Source organism: Apodemus sylvaticus, chromosome 7 (genome assembly GCF_947179515.1).
Source record: "Apodemus sylvaticus chromosome 7, mApoSyl1.1, whole genome shotgun sequence".
NCBI lineage: Eukaryota > Metazoa > Chordata > Mammalia > Rodentia > Muridae > Apodemus > Apodemus sylvaticus.
The window spans coordinates 14,103,084-14,121,450 of NC_067478.1; the positions used below are offsets into that span (position 1 = coordinate 14,103,084).

The following is an 18,367-nucleotide window of genomic DNA, read 5'->3' on the forward strand; positions in this document are numbered from 1 at the left end:
TTTAAATATACATTAGTGGTTGGGCCTGGTAGAACAATCTTCTAATCTCAGAACTCAGAAGACAGAGGCCAGTCTGAAGAGGAGGCCAGTCTGGTCTACATAGTGAGTTCCAGGACACCCAGGGCTATAGAGATAAACCTTATCTTAAAAACAAACAACCAAAATACATAGAAAATAAAAATACACTGGTGGGTCCAGTTTGGTGATACCTTTAGTCCCAGCAAGGAGAGGCAGACCTCTGTGGGTCTAGACCAGCCTGGTCTACATAGTGAATTTCCAGGATAACCCAGGCTTCACAGCGAGACCCTGTCTTAAAACAAAACAAAACAAAACAAACAAACAAAAACATGGTCGGAAATAGGCAAGCAGATGATCTCTGTATAGGATTCTAGTGCCCTCTTAACTGCTGAGCCATGGCTCTAGCCTCTCCTGTAATAACACCCTCTGCCTTTGGGCTGATGGAAGCCAGGAGTCTGTGGGCACATTCCAAATGAGTTTCACCTGATAGTCACACAGATGTTAGGGAAAATACAGAGATAGGCAATAAATAGTTATTGAGAGGGTTAAAGATAGCCCAAGATAACGTGCTCCAGAGTGGCCGCATTCTGGGTCTGCTAACTGCTAAACCAGAAGTTTTAATCAGTCAATCAGCCTTGGTGACTGTTTTACGAGGGTGTGGCCTTCTCCTGGAAACTAATTCACATCCTCCTCCTTAAGTGTGTGCTCTGAAATGCCAACAATCTAGCTCACAAACTCCATGTTCTTTCATAGGCTTCCCAGTGCTGTTCACAATACTTCTGGTCTCCTCCTTCAGCAGAGAGAACTATTACTTTCCCCCTTTCCGACAGGACCCTTGCTCTGGAAGAGTGCACTGGCATCTACGACTCTACTTTCCTTAAGTGGAAATACTCTTTCTAAACTTCCTGCCCCTCCTGGTGCTCAAGGCAAGAAACCACACTTCCCTTTGCTCCTCTTCCTGCGAACCCCCAGCAGTGACTTCTCCCAGATTGGTCTTTCAAACTGTAAATCTAATTACCACCTATTGCTAAAGCTTTTAAAGCACATCTAGTCATTACAAAGCAGGAGCTTGTCTGGCCTCAGTAAGCTACACTTTGAATTCTAGGCCAGGATGGCCTACCTGAGACCCTGTCTCAGAAAACAAATGAGTGTGGCATGGTAGCACACATCTTTAATCCTTGCACTTGGAAAGCACAGGTGGGTGGATGTCTATGAGTTCAAGACAGGCCTGGTCTACATAGTGAGTTCCAGGACAGTCAGGGCTGAAGGAGTCAGGGTTACTTCTGGATGAAGGATTCAGCAGGATGATGAAGGGGCTTAAAGGGGGTAATATAGGGGTTAGGTGAGTGTGGCTAGGCGGCGTGGGGGAAGGTGTCCAGGCGGGCCCTTGCCTGTGCATCTCTGCCCCTGAGGGACCACACACACACAGACATGGTATAGAATAGAGTTTATTCAGAATAGGGGATGGGAGTTAGTGGTAGAAAGAGAGAGAGAGAGAGAGAGAGAGAGAGAGAGAGAGAGTGGAGGCCGGCCATGACCACGTGGGGGGGGGGGGAAGAGCCCCAGGGGCAGAGAGGTGAGAGTATGTGGGAGAGCGGTGAGCAAAGAGAGAGAGGAGGGGCAAGTAGCCCCTCTTATAGTGGGCCAGATCTCTGGGGCGGGGCATACCTGGCCATTGCCAGGTAGGTGTGGGGTGGAGCTTAGACAAAACCCCAACAAGGGCTACATAGTGAGACCTGTCTTTAAAAAAAGGAATAATAAATAAAATAAAATTTAAAAAAAAAAAGAGAAAAGGGGGGAAAAGAGGGAGGGGAAAAAGGAGAAGTGAAAATGATATGCTCCCGTGTGTTTTGAAATGACTGAAGATACAGAAAATAATAGTTATCAAAAAAAAAAAAAAAGAAAAAAAAAAAAGAAAAGAAAAGTAGGAGAAATTCCAGGAGTGGTAGCACAGGCCTTTAATTTAATCCCAGCACCTTGGAGGCAGACACAGTCAAATCTTTATGAGTTTAAGGCCACTTTGGTCTACATAGCAAGTTCCAGGTCAGCTAAGGCTACATAGTGAGACCCTGCCGCAAAAGAAATAACGTTATCAATAGGCTCAAGACGAAGCTCGGCTGGCAGCCAGGTGCCGTGTCTCAGTTCCCAGCGCCCCATGAAACCAGCCGTGGGCAGTAGGAGGGGTGCACCTGAATCCCCGTACTTGTGAGGTCTAGGCAGGAGGATCAGAAGTTTAAGGTCATCCGTAGCTACACAGTAAAATTCAAAACTAGCCATGGATACAATGAGACCTGCCTCAAAAAATAAAATAAGAGTCTAGAGAGATGATTCAGTGCTTAAGAACTCCTGGTGCTCTATAGAGGCTACTGTTCAGTTCCCAGTACCCACACTGCCTCTGTTTCCACTTCCTGGAGATCAGACACCCTCTTCTGACTTCTGTGGGCAACAGGCATGCCTGGTGGTACACATATACACACGTAAGCAAAACTTTCACACACATAAATAAATCTAAAATAAAATAAATCTTACCAGACGCACGCCTATAGTTCCAACCTTTGGGAGATTCAGGTACGGGAATCTCAAATCTAAGATCAGCTTGAGTAACTTTGACACCATGTATACATAAAAAAAAAAAAAACAACAACACACACACACAAATAGAGTTTTTAGGGCAGAGCCATTAGCCACTCTTCCTCTCCAGTGTCTCAGGGATTTAGTCAACATGGCCAAGTTAGGGAGAAAAAATATAAAGGGGTCCACCGACCTCACATCTGTCTTAGGGTACTGACATGAGAATTAGGTTTAAATAGAGGGCAAGAATGCGTGATTCAGCAGTCCTAATCAAGATACAGTCTTACCCATCACTGTCAGGCTTCCTGTAAATTCCTCCTCTGCCATCACTGGCATCTCTCAGGGTCCTATCTGGAAGACGGTACTTCTGCTTCAGGGCAGACCCACCCTCAAAGGACAACTGCCTTCTTCTTGGTATTTGTGTGTCGTGGTCTGACCTGTGACATTCTGCTGTTCCAGGAATCCAGGGTGTCTCAGGAGAAAAGGGTAAGAAGAACAACTTGTCTGTACTTGTGGAACTTGAAGGGACAATGACAGGCTCTCCTTACCTGGCAGACTCAAGAGAAGACTCAATGCTTTTTAGGAAAGTGCTTTTTAAAAAAATTTTTTTTCAATAAATTGTTTATTTGTACAACATGTAATACACTATTATACACAGTTGGGAGGGGGAGGCCCGAGTAAAGCTGTTGAAGGCAGAGGTGTGGATGCCTGAAAAATGGAGAAGGGACGACTGGGGGATGGGCTGCCGCGGAGTGCTCTCTGATGAGCCCTCAGCTACCTAGAGATGGGAAGAAATGAGCTGTCTGGGAACTGTGTTGCCAATCCTGGATCCTGGATGGCCTCCCGGAAGCTGCTGTGAGGCACAAGATAACAGGAAGATAAAATACTAGGAGCTTTTTGGTTTTTATTTTGGTTTTTTTTTTTTGTTTTTGTTTTTGTCTCTGTTGAGAGAAAAATCTTTTTTGTTGTTGTTGTTGTTAGTTTATTTGTTTGTTCATTTACATTCTGAGGCAAGGTCTCACTTTGTAGTCCAAGCTGGCCTGGAACTCACTAAGACCAGGCTACTTCTGCTTTCCCAATGCTGGGATTAAAGGTGTATGCTGACATTGACCAGATTTTTGTTTTATTGTCTGTGAGAGCATTTGTGCAGGTGTGTGTGTGTGTGTGTGTGTGTGTGTGTGTGTGTGTGTGTAAGTGCTTAAGTGCCTATTCAGGCCAGAAGAGTTGGATCCTTCTGGTGCTGGACTTACAGGCCAAAGTGAACCTCCTGACAGGAGCGCTGGACATCAGACTTGGGTCCTTTGGAAAAGCCTATGAGCCATCTATTTCCTCAGCCTCCTGACCTTGAACTTCTGATCTTATTTTTTACACTTTCTTTTTTTAAGATTTATTTATTATATGTAAGTACACGGTAGCCATCTTCAGACACCAGAACAGGCCATCAGATCTCTTTATGGATGGTTGTGAGCCACCATGTGGGTGTTGGGATTTGAACTTAGAACCTTTGGAAGAGCAGTTGGTGCTCTTACCCTCTTGTCCGCGGAGCCACCTCTGAGCCCCCTTGCTTACACTTCTTAAGTGTATACACTTACATATATGTTTGCTTTGTTTGGAGAGGCTACCCTCAAACTCAGGAGTGCTGGAGATTTCAGGGTTCTAATGCTATGCCCAGTACTTGCCAGAAGAGGGCACCATGTGGGTGCTGGGAATTGATGTAGAACCTCTGGAAGAACAGTCAGCATTCTTAACACCTAAGCCATCTCTCCAGCCCCTCAACTCCCTGTTTTAAATATTTCCTCCATTACCTTTGTTTCATCAGCCGCCCCCAGCCCCTCTCTCTCTCTCTCTCTCTCTCTCTCTTTCTTTTTTTTTTTTTTTTTTTGAGACAGGGTTTCTCTGTGTTGCCCTGGCTGTCCTGGAACTCACTCTGTAGATCAGGCTGGCCTCGAACTCAGAAATCTGTCTGCCTCTGCCTCCCAAGTGCTGGGATTAAGGGCGTGCGCCACCACCGCCGGCTCTTTCTTTCATTCATTCATTCACTAATTCAACAAATATTTAGAACTTGGTGGTTCTGGGGATCGAACCCAGAGTTTAGTACTGCAGCGCAGAGGCTCTGGCACTGAGCTGTATCACAGCTCTGTCCGGTGTTTAACGGAACAAACTCTGCTTGAAACTAAGAAGCCTTGATTCTCGTCCTCTGTAGCCCAGGCCTCAACTGCTAGCAAGCCTGTGCCTCTTCTGCCTGAATACCGGGATTATATAGGTACTAGTCATCACATCCCACTGAGCTTTAGGTCTAAATAAAGGGCAAGGGTAGAGAGACCAGGGCTCAGTGAATAAGAGCACTGGCTGCTCTTCTGAATGATCTGGGTTCATTTTCCAACACCCACATGGCAGCTCACAACCAGTGATAACTTCAGATCTAGGAGATCGGATTCCCATATACAACAGACAAACACTCAGACACATAAAATAAATATAATCTCAAGAAAATTAAATGGGAGCCAACTAAATGGTCCTGAGTGAAGGAAGGTCACTGCAGCTAAACATCTATCTATCCATCCATCCATCCATCCATCCATCCATCTATCCATTTATCTATCTAGAATTGAAGACAGAATCTCAGTATGTACTTCTGGCTAGGCTGGAACTTGCCATGTAGATCAGACTGGCCTCAAACACGCAGATATCTGCCTGCCTCTGTCTCCTGAGTGCCGGGCTTAAAGGCTTCTTCCACCTTGCCCTGAAGGATCCTTAGAGTAATGGAATCATCCTATAATGGTTGCCTCTTGTGGAGGGATTCTAGAGATGGGGAAGAAGGACAGAAGGAGAGGCCAGTGGGGAGGGAAGGATGACTTCCTAGAGGGGACTGGGCGAAGTTGCAGCTGCTGAAAGGTGTGAGTTCCTAGAAAAGATCTTGTGAGGGTGAGGAGAACTCTAGGCAGAGAGAGCCTTAGCTGCCTGTAAATGGAGACAGGGTGTGGCTCTGGCTGGGAACTACAGAGTAGCAACAGGGAGTGGTTGAGAGGGACTCTGGTCAAAGGAAGAGATGTTCCTGAAGGGTTTAGGTTTTACTAGGGGGTTAGGCCGGGACTTGTGAGCAAAAGGGTGTGGAGATGGCTGATAACAAGAAGAGATGTGTGGGGCTGGGAAAGGGGGAAAGGCTGCAGAACCTGTTGAGGACTCTCCAGATGGTTTGGGAGAGCCCGAGGCCTCAGGAAAAAGAGGAAGGGACTACTAACCTTGGGAGCTTTGGAGGTAGATCACCTTGGTTTCTTTGTTTTCTTTTCCTTGGCTCTTGACAACGGAGAGGTAAGGTAGGAGAGGGAGCCTTTTCTGTTTTAACCATGATTTCCAGAATGTGACTCAAGCACATGGTATCGCTTCACCAAAGCTCACCTGATTCCTGTAGGGATTGTGTAATTTTTAAGCTAAGATCATATATGTACCTCAGGCTGGTCTTGAACTCTAAGTACAGCTGAGGAAACCCCTGAACTCCTGATTTTCTTCATCTCTACACTTCCTATCTGTTGGGATGTCAGCCATTACCTGGCTTCTGGGAGGGAGCTGAAAAGTTTAGGGGTTGGCACTGAGGATGGGGATTTGGGGTCAGTTAGCATGAGAAAAGAGGAAATACAAATGAAGTTTTAGAAGACTGGATCTGGGGAGAACCACCATTGAGGATTAGTTGTTTCAGGCTCTGTCCCAGGAAACAAAACCTGGGAAAGAAACTACCTAGGTGGAAGTGGTTCAGCATGGGAATCAGAGGCAGGGAGTTCAAAACCAGCCTGGGTTACATCGTGGGTGCCACTCTAACCTTGGCTGCAATGGCTGTTTCAACAGCAGCCCGAACTCAGAGAGATCCACCTGCCTCAGCTTCCTTCATGCTGGGATTAAAGAAGTTAATTGGCTGCCTTTTTTTCTCTCTCTCTCTCTCTCTCTTCTAGGTATGTAGCCTTGGCTGTTCTGGAACTTGCTATGTAGACTAGGCTAACCTTGAACTCCCAAGGGTGGTCCTTAAAGGTATGTACCACCAAGCCCAGCCCTGGCCACACTTTTAAATTTTGTATGTGTCATGATGCACATGTGGAGGTCTGAAGGCAACTTGGGAAAATCAGTTCTGTCCTTCCATTATTTTGGTTTAATTAGGAATTAGCCCCAGGCTGTCAGGCTTGACCGCAGGAATCTCTGCACCCTCGGCTGCCTAATTCCCTCAGGTTCCTCTTTTTTGTTTTGTTTTGTTTGTTTCTTTTACATTTATTTATTCCTTCGTTTTGTATGTAGAGGCTGGTACCTGTCTGTCACAGTGTGTTTACTGAGACAGAGGGTGACTCTGGGAGTGAATTGTCTCCTTCCATCCTGTGCGTCCCTCCTGGGAGCAAGAACCGTCCTATCCGCCTCTCCTCTCACCCCCCATTTTCCTTTCTTTTTTTTTGAGACAGAGTATCTAGCTCAGGCTTGCCTTGAACTCTGTGCCTATCAGAGGGTGGTACTGAGCTTCTGACCCTCCTTCTGTATCTCTTGAGTGTAGCCCATGCTAGGCGTACAGCCGGGCATGCTAGGCTAGTGCTAATGTTTGAGCTTTATCTCCAGCCTAGCCTTTATTTCATTTTATTTTATTTTTTCTGAGACAGGGTCTTACTATGGTCTCACTGACTGGCCTAGAACTTCCTGCTTTCTATACAGACCATGCTGATCTGAACTCCATTATCTATCTGCCTTTCTTTCCCAATCACATTTTGTTTCTTTTCTGTTTTTTTTTAAAGATTAATTTATGTTATGCATATGAATACACTGTAGCTGTCTTCAGACACCCAGAAGAGCCCAGCAGATTTCTTTATGGATGTTTGTGAGCCACCATGTGGTGCTGGGAATTGAACTCAGGATCTCTGGAGGAGCAGTCAGTACTCTTAACTGCTGAGCCATCTCTCCAGCGGTCGGTCGGTCAGAAGAGAGTGCCAAGTCCCCAGCAACTGGACTTAACAGATGATTGTGAGCTGTCACGTGGGTGCTGGACATTGAACTGGGGTCCTCTAGAAAATCAGCCAGTGCTCTTTTTTTTTTTTTTTAAGATTTATTTATTCTATGTAAGAGTACTGTAGCTGTTTTCAGACACCCAGAAGAGCCCAGCAGATCAGATTATGGATGGCTGTGAGCCACCATGTGGTTGCTGGGATTTGAACTCAGGACCTTCAGAAGAGCAGTCAGTGCTCTTAACCACTGAGCCATCTCTCCAGCCCTCAGTCAGTGCTCTTAACTTCTGTACCATCTCTACAGCCTCATGTTTTGTTGATGTGAGTGCTGGCTATTTGAATTTCTTCAAATTGTGAGCATTCACTGAGCTTTACACATATGATGTGTTCTCCATCTTGTCCTAATTGTAGTGATCATAAAAAGAGAAATAAATATAAAAATAAGTTCTATAGTGGTGTGTTGAGGTGTGGGGAAGGGGGTGCTTCAGAGGGCCCATGCCAAGACATCCCTTCCCCCTGAGGGACCACACACACACACACACACACACACACACACACAGTATAGTATAGAATAGAATTTATTCAGGGCATGGGGAGGGGAGTTAAGGGGGTAGTAGAGGCAGAGAAAGGCAGAGAGAAGGAGGGAGTAGAGAAGTAGAGGCTGCCATGGCCATGTGGAGAGAGGGGGAGGGGAGGGGGAGAGAGAGAGTCCAAGAGGGCAAGAGAGAAGCAAGCAGGAAATAGTAAGAGAGTAAGAGAGCGGGGAGGGGCAAGCAGTCCGTTTTATAGTGGGCTGGCCTACTTGGCTGCTACCAGGTAAATGTGGGGAGGGGCTTAGACAGAATCATAACACTAATGGCTTTAAACAACAACAATCAAAGTTGACTTTAGAGCGTTGCAGGCACAGGCGACTTTCTGATGGCTGGGACACTATGATGTCATTTACAGAAGTCACAATCCGAAACTGCATAATCAAGTTTTAAACACCATTTTAAAGTCGCAGTGGTGCCACACACCTTTCATCCTGCCATAGAAACAGGCCGGTATCCGAGTTCGAGGTCAGCCTGGTCTATGGAGCAAGTTCCAGGACAACCAGACTACACAGAGAAATTCTGTCTCAAAACAAACAAACAAACAAACAAACAAACAAACGAACAAACATCCACTTTCCCTTGACACTACTTTCCTTTTCAGTCGTATCCCCACCCCCACCCCCTTTGTGGCTGAGCACAAGGCTCTCAGGAACAGAGTGAACGCTCATCTTTCAGGTTCAGTCCTCAAGACACCCTCTCCTCAGCTGTCGCTCAGACTTCTCTCATTCATTTCCTCTTGAACCCAATCTAGTCAAACGTTCGCCCTCTCAACTTGGCGGAAGCAGCCTTTGTCAGGTTCTCCCAGGGGCCTGCATTTGCTGAATTCAGCAAGCAATTTGCAGTCCTGGCCTTACTTTACCCAGCATCCATCATTAGAAGCATTCAAAGCGCTGACCACTTCCTGCCAGAGACGTCTGTCTGCTCAGCCTTGTTCCCACGATGCCACTCTCCAGATATCGATCGATCATCTTTCCAGTTGCTCTGAAAAGAACAAAAACAAGGTTTTAGAGAGGACGGACTAGAGAGAGCCTTTGACTCCTCCAGAGTGGGGTTCAGGCTTAGGGGAGAAGACGGCCTTGGGCTTCCTGGATGAGCGGGGTGCTCCTGTGGGGCAGCATGACTAGCAACAGCCTAAAACGTGGCTCATAGCAACCACGCCAAATGTTTATGTAGTGAATGAGGACCCAGTGTGTAAATAGTATCCTGAAGGCAGTGGGTTTAAAAAGGTCCCCAAGGAACCGTTACTCTTCCTCTGTCTTCCTTGGGAAAGACAGACTGCAGTTTTGGAGGGTTGAGATGGGTCCGACACTTGGAAGCTTTTTTTCTTCTGAGGTTGAGGTCTTTTCCTCGAGACCGAGGAAGACCACCAGAGGGCGCTCGTTTCCCGCTGGCAAATACTCTTTGGTCAAGAATTGAGTTAGTATCTGAAAAGACAGCTGTAGTTAGTAGGGCCTGAGCCGAGAAAGCTAAACGCATGCATGTAAGGGAAAATAAATGCCTACCGGTTCCTTGGAGACGTGCTCAGGGCTAGAATCCTACAGGTATATCGTTAATTTCTGCTGGCTTCATCTTACGTAGCAACACCCTGACAGCTGTTGGTCTTAGTTTTGCCACGCAAGGTGCTAGCGAGAGAGAGCATGCTCTTTCGAACTCTGAATGTGTGAGGCTCTGAGTTCAATTCCTAGTCGTGAAAAGTAGTCTGAATACAGCATGCTTGTCTTGTTGATCCTTCGTGTCCCCCACCCTGTCTCATGCTAACCTGGCACGGAGGGTATAGTCACATATCCTACTGTGAAGCTGGTGTCCAGCAGTGGACATTCTGGGAGATGCGATTCTCTAGTGCACAACGGTGATGAGGTCTGCTGCAGGCATCAAGGGCTGAGTTTGCTGGCAGCTTTCTGGGGTTCTCCTAACAGGTGGTCCTGGGAAGCAGCTGAGCGCTCTGGCTAGCCTATGCTTGGGGGCTAGCTCCCTGCTCCATGGTGCACTTACAGGGGAAGTATGTGGTAGGGGCAAAGAGGAGCTGGGACTCAGGAAACTGGTGTCTTCACGGTGCCCTTGCCTTTCTCAATCCCTGGGCCTTGGTAGGTGACATGCATGGTTTCCTGAGGCTCCCTTCTATCCCCGCCCTCCTCTCTTTCTTCATCTGCCCATAGCTGTTTAACAAATTTGTGGGAGGGAAGGGGGATGGGAAGGCAGGGTTGGAGACCAGTGGCCGTGACCTGTCCCTTTGTATTATTTTTTTTTAAATAATTTACTTAATTGTATTTTATGTGCATTGGTGTGATGGTACCAGATCCCCTGGAACTGGAGTCAGAGACAGTTGTGAGTCACCATGTGGTTGCTGGGAGTGAACCCAGGTCCTCTGGAAGAGCGACCAGTGTTCTTAACCAATGAGCCATCTCTCCAGCTCCCCTGCTTTTCTTTTCTTCTCCTTTTTCCTTTGTATTCTTTCTTTTTTTTTTTAAGATTTATTTATTTATTATATTAAGTACACTGTAGCTGTCTTCAGATACACCAGAAGAGGGCATCAGATCTAATTACAGATGGTTGTGATCCACCATGTGGTTGCTGGGAATTGAATTCAGGACCTTTGTGCTCTTAACCTCTGAGCCATCTCTCCAGCCCCTCCTTTGTATTCTTAAGCAGTGCCTTCCTTGTAGGGAATTGAGGGAGGCGTCCTTTGCCATCTATTAGGCGTGTTCTGTGGAAAGGGGCAGATTTAAGAAAGTCAGGGCTAATCAGAGGGAAACAGCCCCCCTCTCTGTAGCAAAGGGAGCTTCATAGACGCTTCATACAAGTCCTTGTGCTTTGCACAGAGAATCCTGCTGTGTGGAGCATGGCCTGAGATGCTCCTGCGTCACCAGTACAGCCACCTGTTCATTTCACGGAGTTACAAAGCAGGGTGGACTTGTGCCCCGCTTCAGCATGGTGTGTGTGTGTGTGTGTTGACTGTCAGAAGCTTAAGAACTGGATTGGGCCTGTAACTGAGGGGGTGTTGGCTAGCATGAGTATCTCCTTAGCTTGAGGCCCTTCAATGGCTGGTCATGGCTGCCTGGAGCCATGTATTCAGCTCCCCCCAGGAAAACTGTCTTCTCTCCAGGTATTTTCAACATTAACTCTCAGGGCCGATATGAGCAGAGGCTCATCTTGTTATTGTTTAGTTAGTTTACCTGACTGGTGCCCTCCCAGTGGTTCCAGCGAACTGTTTTTGTTTTTGTTTTTTTCTTTTTTTGATTGTTCTTGTTGTTTGTTTGTTTTTGAGGTAGGGTCTCACTGTGTAGCTCTAACTACCCCGGAAGTCTATATGTAGACCAGGCTGGCCTCAAACTCGGATCCCCCTACCTCTGTCTGGAGTGCTGGGTTTAAAGGTGTGTGTCTCCATGTCTCAGATAAAATTGTTATTTGTTTTGTTTGTTTTTCAAGACAGAGTCTTTCTGTGTAGCCCTGGCTGTCCTGGAACTCTCTCTGTAGACCAGGCTGGCATTGAACTCACAGAGATCCACCTGCCCCATCATCCCGAGGGCTGGAATTAAAGATACATGCCACCACAGCCTGGTGCTTAAAATTGTTTTTTTAAATTCAATTTATTTATGTGTGTGTGTATGTGTGTGTGTGTATGTGTGTGTGTGTATGTGTGTGTGTGTGTGTGTGAGAGAGAGAGAGAGAGAGAGACAGAGACAGAGAGACAGAGAGAGACAGAGAGACAGAGGACAGGGAGACAGAGAGAGACAGGGAGACAGAGAGAGACAGAGAGAAACAGAGACACAGAGACATAGAGACAGAGACACAAAGACAGAGAGACACACACAGAGACACAGAGAGACATATACAGAGAGAGAGAGAGAGAGAGAGAGATCGCATATGGAAGTTGGAGAACTACCTTCAGGAACCAGTTCTCTCCTCTCAGTGTGGGCTGTCAGGCTTGGTGGTGAGCGCCATGTCACCAACTCTCCGACCTGATGCCAGTCTCCTTTTGATCAGGTTGTATGGCCTGGGAACAGATGGCTGCATCTGAGTTGTGGCCGAGTGCTGCATGAGCATAGGTTCTTGCCTGGGCTTTGTCAGGATTGATGGTAGCCTGAGGGACCTCACTCCCTTTCCTGCCCCCAGGGAGTAGAGACTGGAAGCTTCCCAAGACCTATCCCTTTCCTACCTTACACCCACCCAGCCTTCCCTGCTCCAAAGGACAGCAGACATCCCCTGTTGGCGAGTGAAGACCCAGAAGGAGGCCCAGGCCTGTAACCTGCACTGTATTTCCTTACGCATGCATTCAGCTTTAGTTAAGCCCAGCTTTGGGTACAGGCTGGGGACACTGGTGGCATCCAGGCTTTTGAGGCTAGGGCTGTCTGAACTGGGTTTATCAGCCAGGACTGGGGAGCAGAAGACAGAAATGGAGTTCATTTTCACTAATGGCCTCACTCACTGTTGCAGTTCTTGGGATTAAACCCATTGCTCACTCCTCCTCTCTCCTCCCTCCTCCTCCTCCTCCTCCTCCTCCTCCTCCTCCTCCTCCTCCTCCTCCTCCTCCTCCTCCTCCTCCTCCTCCTCCTCCTCCTCCTTCTCCTCCTCCTCCTCTTCCTCCTCCTCCACTTTTTTTGAGACTATGTAGTCTCACTATGTAGCCCTGACAGTGAACTCACTTATGTAGACCAGCCTGGCCTTGAATTCACAGATGGGCCAGCCTCCGCCTCCCAAGTGCTTGGATTAAAGATGTGGTCACTACACATGGCCCCCAGAATAGTTTTCTTTAGTGTTTTTTTCCGTTCTTTTTTTTTTTTTTTTTGGATCTGTTTTTTTCGAGACAGGGTTTCTCTGTGTAGCCCTGTCTGCCCTGGAACAACTCACTCTGTAGACCAGGCTGGCCTCGAACTCAGAAATCCACCTGCCTCTGCCTCCCAGAGTGCTAGGATTACAGGCGCGTACCACCACCGCCCTGCTTTTCGGTCTTTTTTTTAACAACACAATATTTTGTTTGTTTGTTTGTTTGTTTTGGGTTTTTGTTTGTTTGTTTGTTTGTTTTTGAGACAGAGTTTTCTCTGTGTAGTCCTGGCTGTCCTGGAATTCACTCTGTAGACCAGGCTGGCCTCAAGCTCAGAAATCTTCACTTTAGAGGACTGTGACTTCTTGATGGACATCAGTTTGCAAGAATGAAAACCTGAGGGGCTGGAGAGATGTTTCAGTGGTTCTGCTCTACCAGAAGTCCTGAGTTCAATTCCCAGCAACCACAAGGTGGCTCACAACCATCTGTAATGGGATCTGATGCCCTCTTCTGGTGTGTCTGAAGGCAGTTACAGTGTACTCACATATAATAATAAATAAATCTTAAAGAAAGAAAGAAAGAAAGAAAGAAAGAAAGAAAGAAAGAAAGAAAGAAAGAAAGAAAGAAAGAAAGAAAGAAAACCAGATGATTGTCTTTATGGATGTTTCTAACCAGCTCAGGTCCAGCTACAAAGGGACTGAAAACACTAGGCCCCTGCCAATGCTGTAGCCCAGCTATGCCTCCGCCTCACCTCTGCTAAGCTGTCCTCACCCACCTGGAGAAGTTCAGAGTAGAGACCAATGACAGCCAAGCTGGCCTGTAAGACCATGCAACTGATAAGCTTTAAAACAAGCAGTCAGTATGCACAGAGCCGAGCGAGCCCTGGGCAGGAGGCATTTCTAGACGTGGGCCGGGGCCCAGAGAGGGAGGGTGCAGATCTCTCAGACCCCCGGAGTTAGCTTTTGTTAGCTGAGGATGACCTTGAATTTTGGATCCTCCTGCATCCACCTCCCCCTTGCTGATCTTGAGGTGCGTGCCACTGTGCCTGGCTTGAGACAATTGTTCCTCTTGGTCCAGTTCATTGCATAAAGAAGCCCCTAGGTGGGCTGGAGAGGCAGGTCAGTGGTTAAGAGCATCGACTGTTCTTCCAGAGGTTCTGAGCTCACTCCCCAGCAACCACATGGTGGCTTATAACCATCTAACTGTAGTGGGATCTGATGTCCTCTTCTGGTGTGTCTGAAGAGAGTGATAGTGTACTCAAATATATAAATGAATAAATCTTTAAAAAAAATGCCGGGAAATGGTGGCACATGCACTTGGGAGGCAGAGGCAGGCAGATTTCTGAGTTCGAGGCCAGCCTGGTCTACAGAGTGAGTTCCAGGACAGCCAGGGCTACACAGAGAAACCCTGTCTCAAAAAACAAACAAACAAACAAAAAACAAACAAACAAAAAAAAAACCAACAAAAAAAGAGAAAGCCCCCTAGGTTAGTAAAGAGACTTCCTGGGGATGTTTGTGAGAGGGCTTCCAGGAAGGAGTAGGAGTAGGAGGGAAGCCCTGCAGGCTGAGGGGTCTGGGCTAGGAGATGGCTCAGCAGCTAAGTGTGCTTCTTGTCAAGGCTGAGGAGCTAAATTCACTCCCGGAACCCACACGGGGGAAGGAAAGAACAGTCATCCTCCGCCCTCCATATAGGTCCACAGACGCCTATACACATACACACACACACATACACACACATACATACACATACATACATACACAAGCGACGAAAGGAGGAAGCAAAAGTGCAGGCGTTCTCCCTCCCTCCCAGTCCCCCCTTCCCTGTTCTTCTGCTCCCTGGCTGCCCTGAAGTGAGCTGCTGTCGGCCATGCTTTTCCTAAAAGATGGGCTGAACATACGAACAAACCAAATCTTTGCTTTCTTCTGATTTTTTTTTTTTTTTTTTTTTTTGCTCAGCCGTTTTGCGTTGGTGACAAAAGAAAAGAGAGACTGACATGGAAAGTCCAGAAACCAATATGGAAAGCAAGGGAACCAGTCAGACAGAACTGGGCTTCATGTCCTCCGATTGTCCTCTGTCTCTGCCACCACAGGGGTCTGATGTGCAAGGCCTGCTTGACCAAGAGACCACTGGCGCAATGCCTGCACCGTGAAACCAGGTTGCACAGAACCCACTTCTCCTTCCTCCTCCTGGGCCTGAGTGTGCCAATCAGCAGCATCCCCCTAAGCTGCCACCTCCAGAGTGTCCTGTCTAAGTCCCTAAGGGTCCCAGCATCTGAAGCCAAGAGTTATTTCAGGCCTCACAGGCACAGGGCCAGTCTGCTGAGGCGCTGGGACCAGAATCTCTGCCTCATGAACTCGAGACTCCTCCGTTGCTCTGGCCCATCCTCTCGCCAGGCTGTGTTCTGCACATTTTAGCACACCCTGTATATTGTATGGGAGAGTACAGTACTGTCAATTCTCACAGCACGGACACTGTAGCTTCATAGAATATCCAGAGAGCGCATCTTGATGCTCCAGATAACTGCTTCTCTGGTACTTGTAGTTTATTGTAATTTTAAAACCACATTAATTAATTAGAATACATATGTATGTATGTATGTATGTATGTATGTATGTATGTGTGTTTCCCCATGTGTCTGTGTGTGCTATCATGTAAGTGTAGGGGTCAGAGGACAATTTTTGGGAGTTGTTTTTTTCTTTCCATCAGGATCTCAGGGATTGAACTCTAGCTGTCAGGTTTGGGAGCAAGTGTCTTTACCTGCTGAGGCATCTTGCTGGCCTTGTAATTAAAAAAAGAAAAGTTTATGGGTGTTTTGCCTGTGTGTATGTATATCCACGCACCATGTATGTCAGTACAACATGTATATATACTACCTATGGAAAGAGGTCAGTCAATCCCCTGGAACTTAAGTTAGACACACTGGTGAACGGCCATGCAGGTGCTGAAAACTGAACCCGAATCCTCTGGAAGAGCAGCCAGTGCCTTTACAGCTCCCTGTGATTGATTGATTGATTTTTAAACATGTTATGGGTTTGCAGATGACTCTGCAATTAAGAGTACATACTCTTAACTGGGTTCTTGCAGAGGACCCAGATCAGTTTCCAGACCCCACATAGCAGATCACAAGGTGTCTATGCATGCATGTGTGAGTACAAGAGTGTGTGTGTGTGTGTGTGTGTGTGAGAGAGAGAGAGAGAGAGAGGGGGGGGGGAGTATGGTGGTAACAAACACTCATGCACATAAAAATAAATAAATCTTGAAATATTTTTTATTAGATTTATTTTATGTGTGTGTGTATCCATGTATGTGATAGCAGTTGTGGAAGTAAAGAGACAAATTACTTGCAGGAGTTAGTGCTCTCTCCTGCCATGTGGGTTCAGGGATTGAACTCAGATAAGACAGAGAAGCAAGCACCTTCACCTGCCGAGTCCTTCTTCCAGACTACAATAGTTTTAAAATTTATACTTAGGATAATTATAGGGTACAGACTAAGTGTTTTGATTGACACATCTAGCCATCTCTTAAACTCTTGTTGTTTGTTTTTTTGTTTTTTGGATTTGTTTTTTTCGAGACAGGGTTTTCTGTGTAGCCCTGGCTTTCCTGGAACTCACTCTGTAGACCAGGCTGGCCTCGAACTCAGAAATCTGCCTGCCTCTGCTTCCCAGAGTGCTGGGATTACAGGTGTGCGCCACCACCACCTGGCTCTTAAACTTTTTTTAGACCAAAAATGTATGTCCCAGCACCACATGAACTGCTCACATTGGTACAGGCTGGTCACACACACACACACACACACACACACACACACACACACACACACCTGTCACTCAGGAGGTGGTAATGCTGGGTTACTAGCCTCTACCTCCTCTTGACCCTGTGCTTCCAGACCCTTCAACAGTTCTGAGAATCAGACACAGAGAATAGGCAGTTATGGCCTTGAATGTCGGGGACAACTTCTCCCTTGGGAGGCTGGGTCTCTGGGTGGGTTGGCCACTGCCACTCAAATGTCCACAGAGAGAGTCAAACATCGAATACTAAATCCAGGCTCATTCCTAAGGAATAGACAGATTCACACCCATCACTGGCTCTCTTCCATTCTGGGGCTTTACCCTGTTGAGCAATATTGGATATGACAGTCCCTCTGGGGGCCAGGAGAAGCCAAGGCCAGCTCAGGAGGATGGAGAAATTCTTTCTTCATTTGGCAAGCTGGCTGCCTTCACTCACTGCCCAGCGTCTTGTGAGGCAACAGGAGTCTGAAGCAAGCCCTGGCCCCACACAGCCTGGCAGGCAGCCAGAGGCAGGCTGAGCCTGGAGGCTCGGGATGGGAATATATGAAGCTCTCAACACTGAAGGAGGCAGTCTTGGGAACCATGCAGTCCCATAGGGACTCCCTGTGGCCATCACTGTCATTGCTGTTGCTACTGGGCCTGGGGTTGCCTCTAGCCATCTCCCAGACCCTCAGCTACAGGGAGGCTGTGCTCCGTGCTGTGGATGTCTTCAACCAGCAGTCCTCGGACACCAATCTCTACCGTCTCCTAGACCTGGATTCTGAGCCTCAGGGGGTGAGGCCGAGGAAGAGCCAAGTTCTTTTTTTTTTTTTTTTCTCCCCGAGACAGGGTTTCTTTGTATAGCCCTGGCTATCCTGGAACTCACTCTGTAGACCAGGCTGGCCTCGAACTCAGAAATCCGCCTGCCTCTGCCTCCCAGAGTGCTGGGATTACAGGCGTGCGCCACCACTGCCCGGCTTAAGAGCCTAAGAGCCAAGTTCTAATCCAAGGCACCTCCTCCTCTTAGTGTGGTCTCTGCTTTTCCCAGGAGACTCCACACATCTGTGCTTCCTTCCAGACTGCCAGCTTTCAGCCTTGGAATACCTGCTGTGACCCAAGATGCCTAGACTTCCATTCCAGGGACTGGGGTGGAATCATTGGCCCTGGGAATGGGCTTCCTTTGCTCTAATTTTTCCATATCCATTGAGAGACCCTATTTAGCCTTGAGGTCCCTAAGGGCGCCCCTGATCCTCTAAGAAGACCCCATTTCCCTCTTCCTTTCCAGAAGGAGAGCCGCTCTGTAATATGGCTGGCTGAGGGCTGTTCCCATTCACTGCGGGGGTGGGGGGGGCAGGGGAGTGGGGGGTGGGCTCATTTTCTCTTCCCTCTGTTCTTCAGCACTAGCTCCTGTCTCAGCACCCAGCATATGTAGTGCTGGAGGACCACCCTGTGGTGCGTGCTAAGAAACTGATCCCTGAAGCTGAGAACGGGGCCTGAGACTACTCTCCCTGCTTTCTCCCCTGACCAGGACGAGGACCCAGATATTCCCAAGTACGTGAGGTTCCGAGTGAAGGAGACTGTGTGCGGCAAGACAGACCAGCAGCTACCTGAGCAATGTGCCTTCAAGGAACAGGGGGTAAGGCGGAGGCCTGGGGTGGGGCACCTCTTGAGGAACTGGTCGAG

At 47.6% G+C, this 18,367-nt stretch overlaps 1 protein-coding gene across 1 annotated transcript in view; it reads left to right on the forward strand.

Annotated features, from left to right (window-relative positions):
* The first annotated feature begins 17,243 nt into the window (after positions 1-17,243).
* The window catches only part of LOC127688492 (cathelicidin antimicrobial peptide-like), a 2,108-nt gene continuing 984 nt past the window's right edge, over positions 17,244-18,367 (forward strand). The window contains exons 1-2 of the mRNA XM_052187168.1: positions 17,244-17,479; positions 18,213-18,320. Of these exons, the coding sequence (XP_052043128.1) occupies positions 17,249-17,479; positions 18,213-18,320 (339 nt within the window). The 5' untranslated portion in view covers positions 17,244-17,248. The remainder of the gene's footprint in view (positions 17,480-18,212; positions 18,321-18,367) is intronic.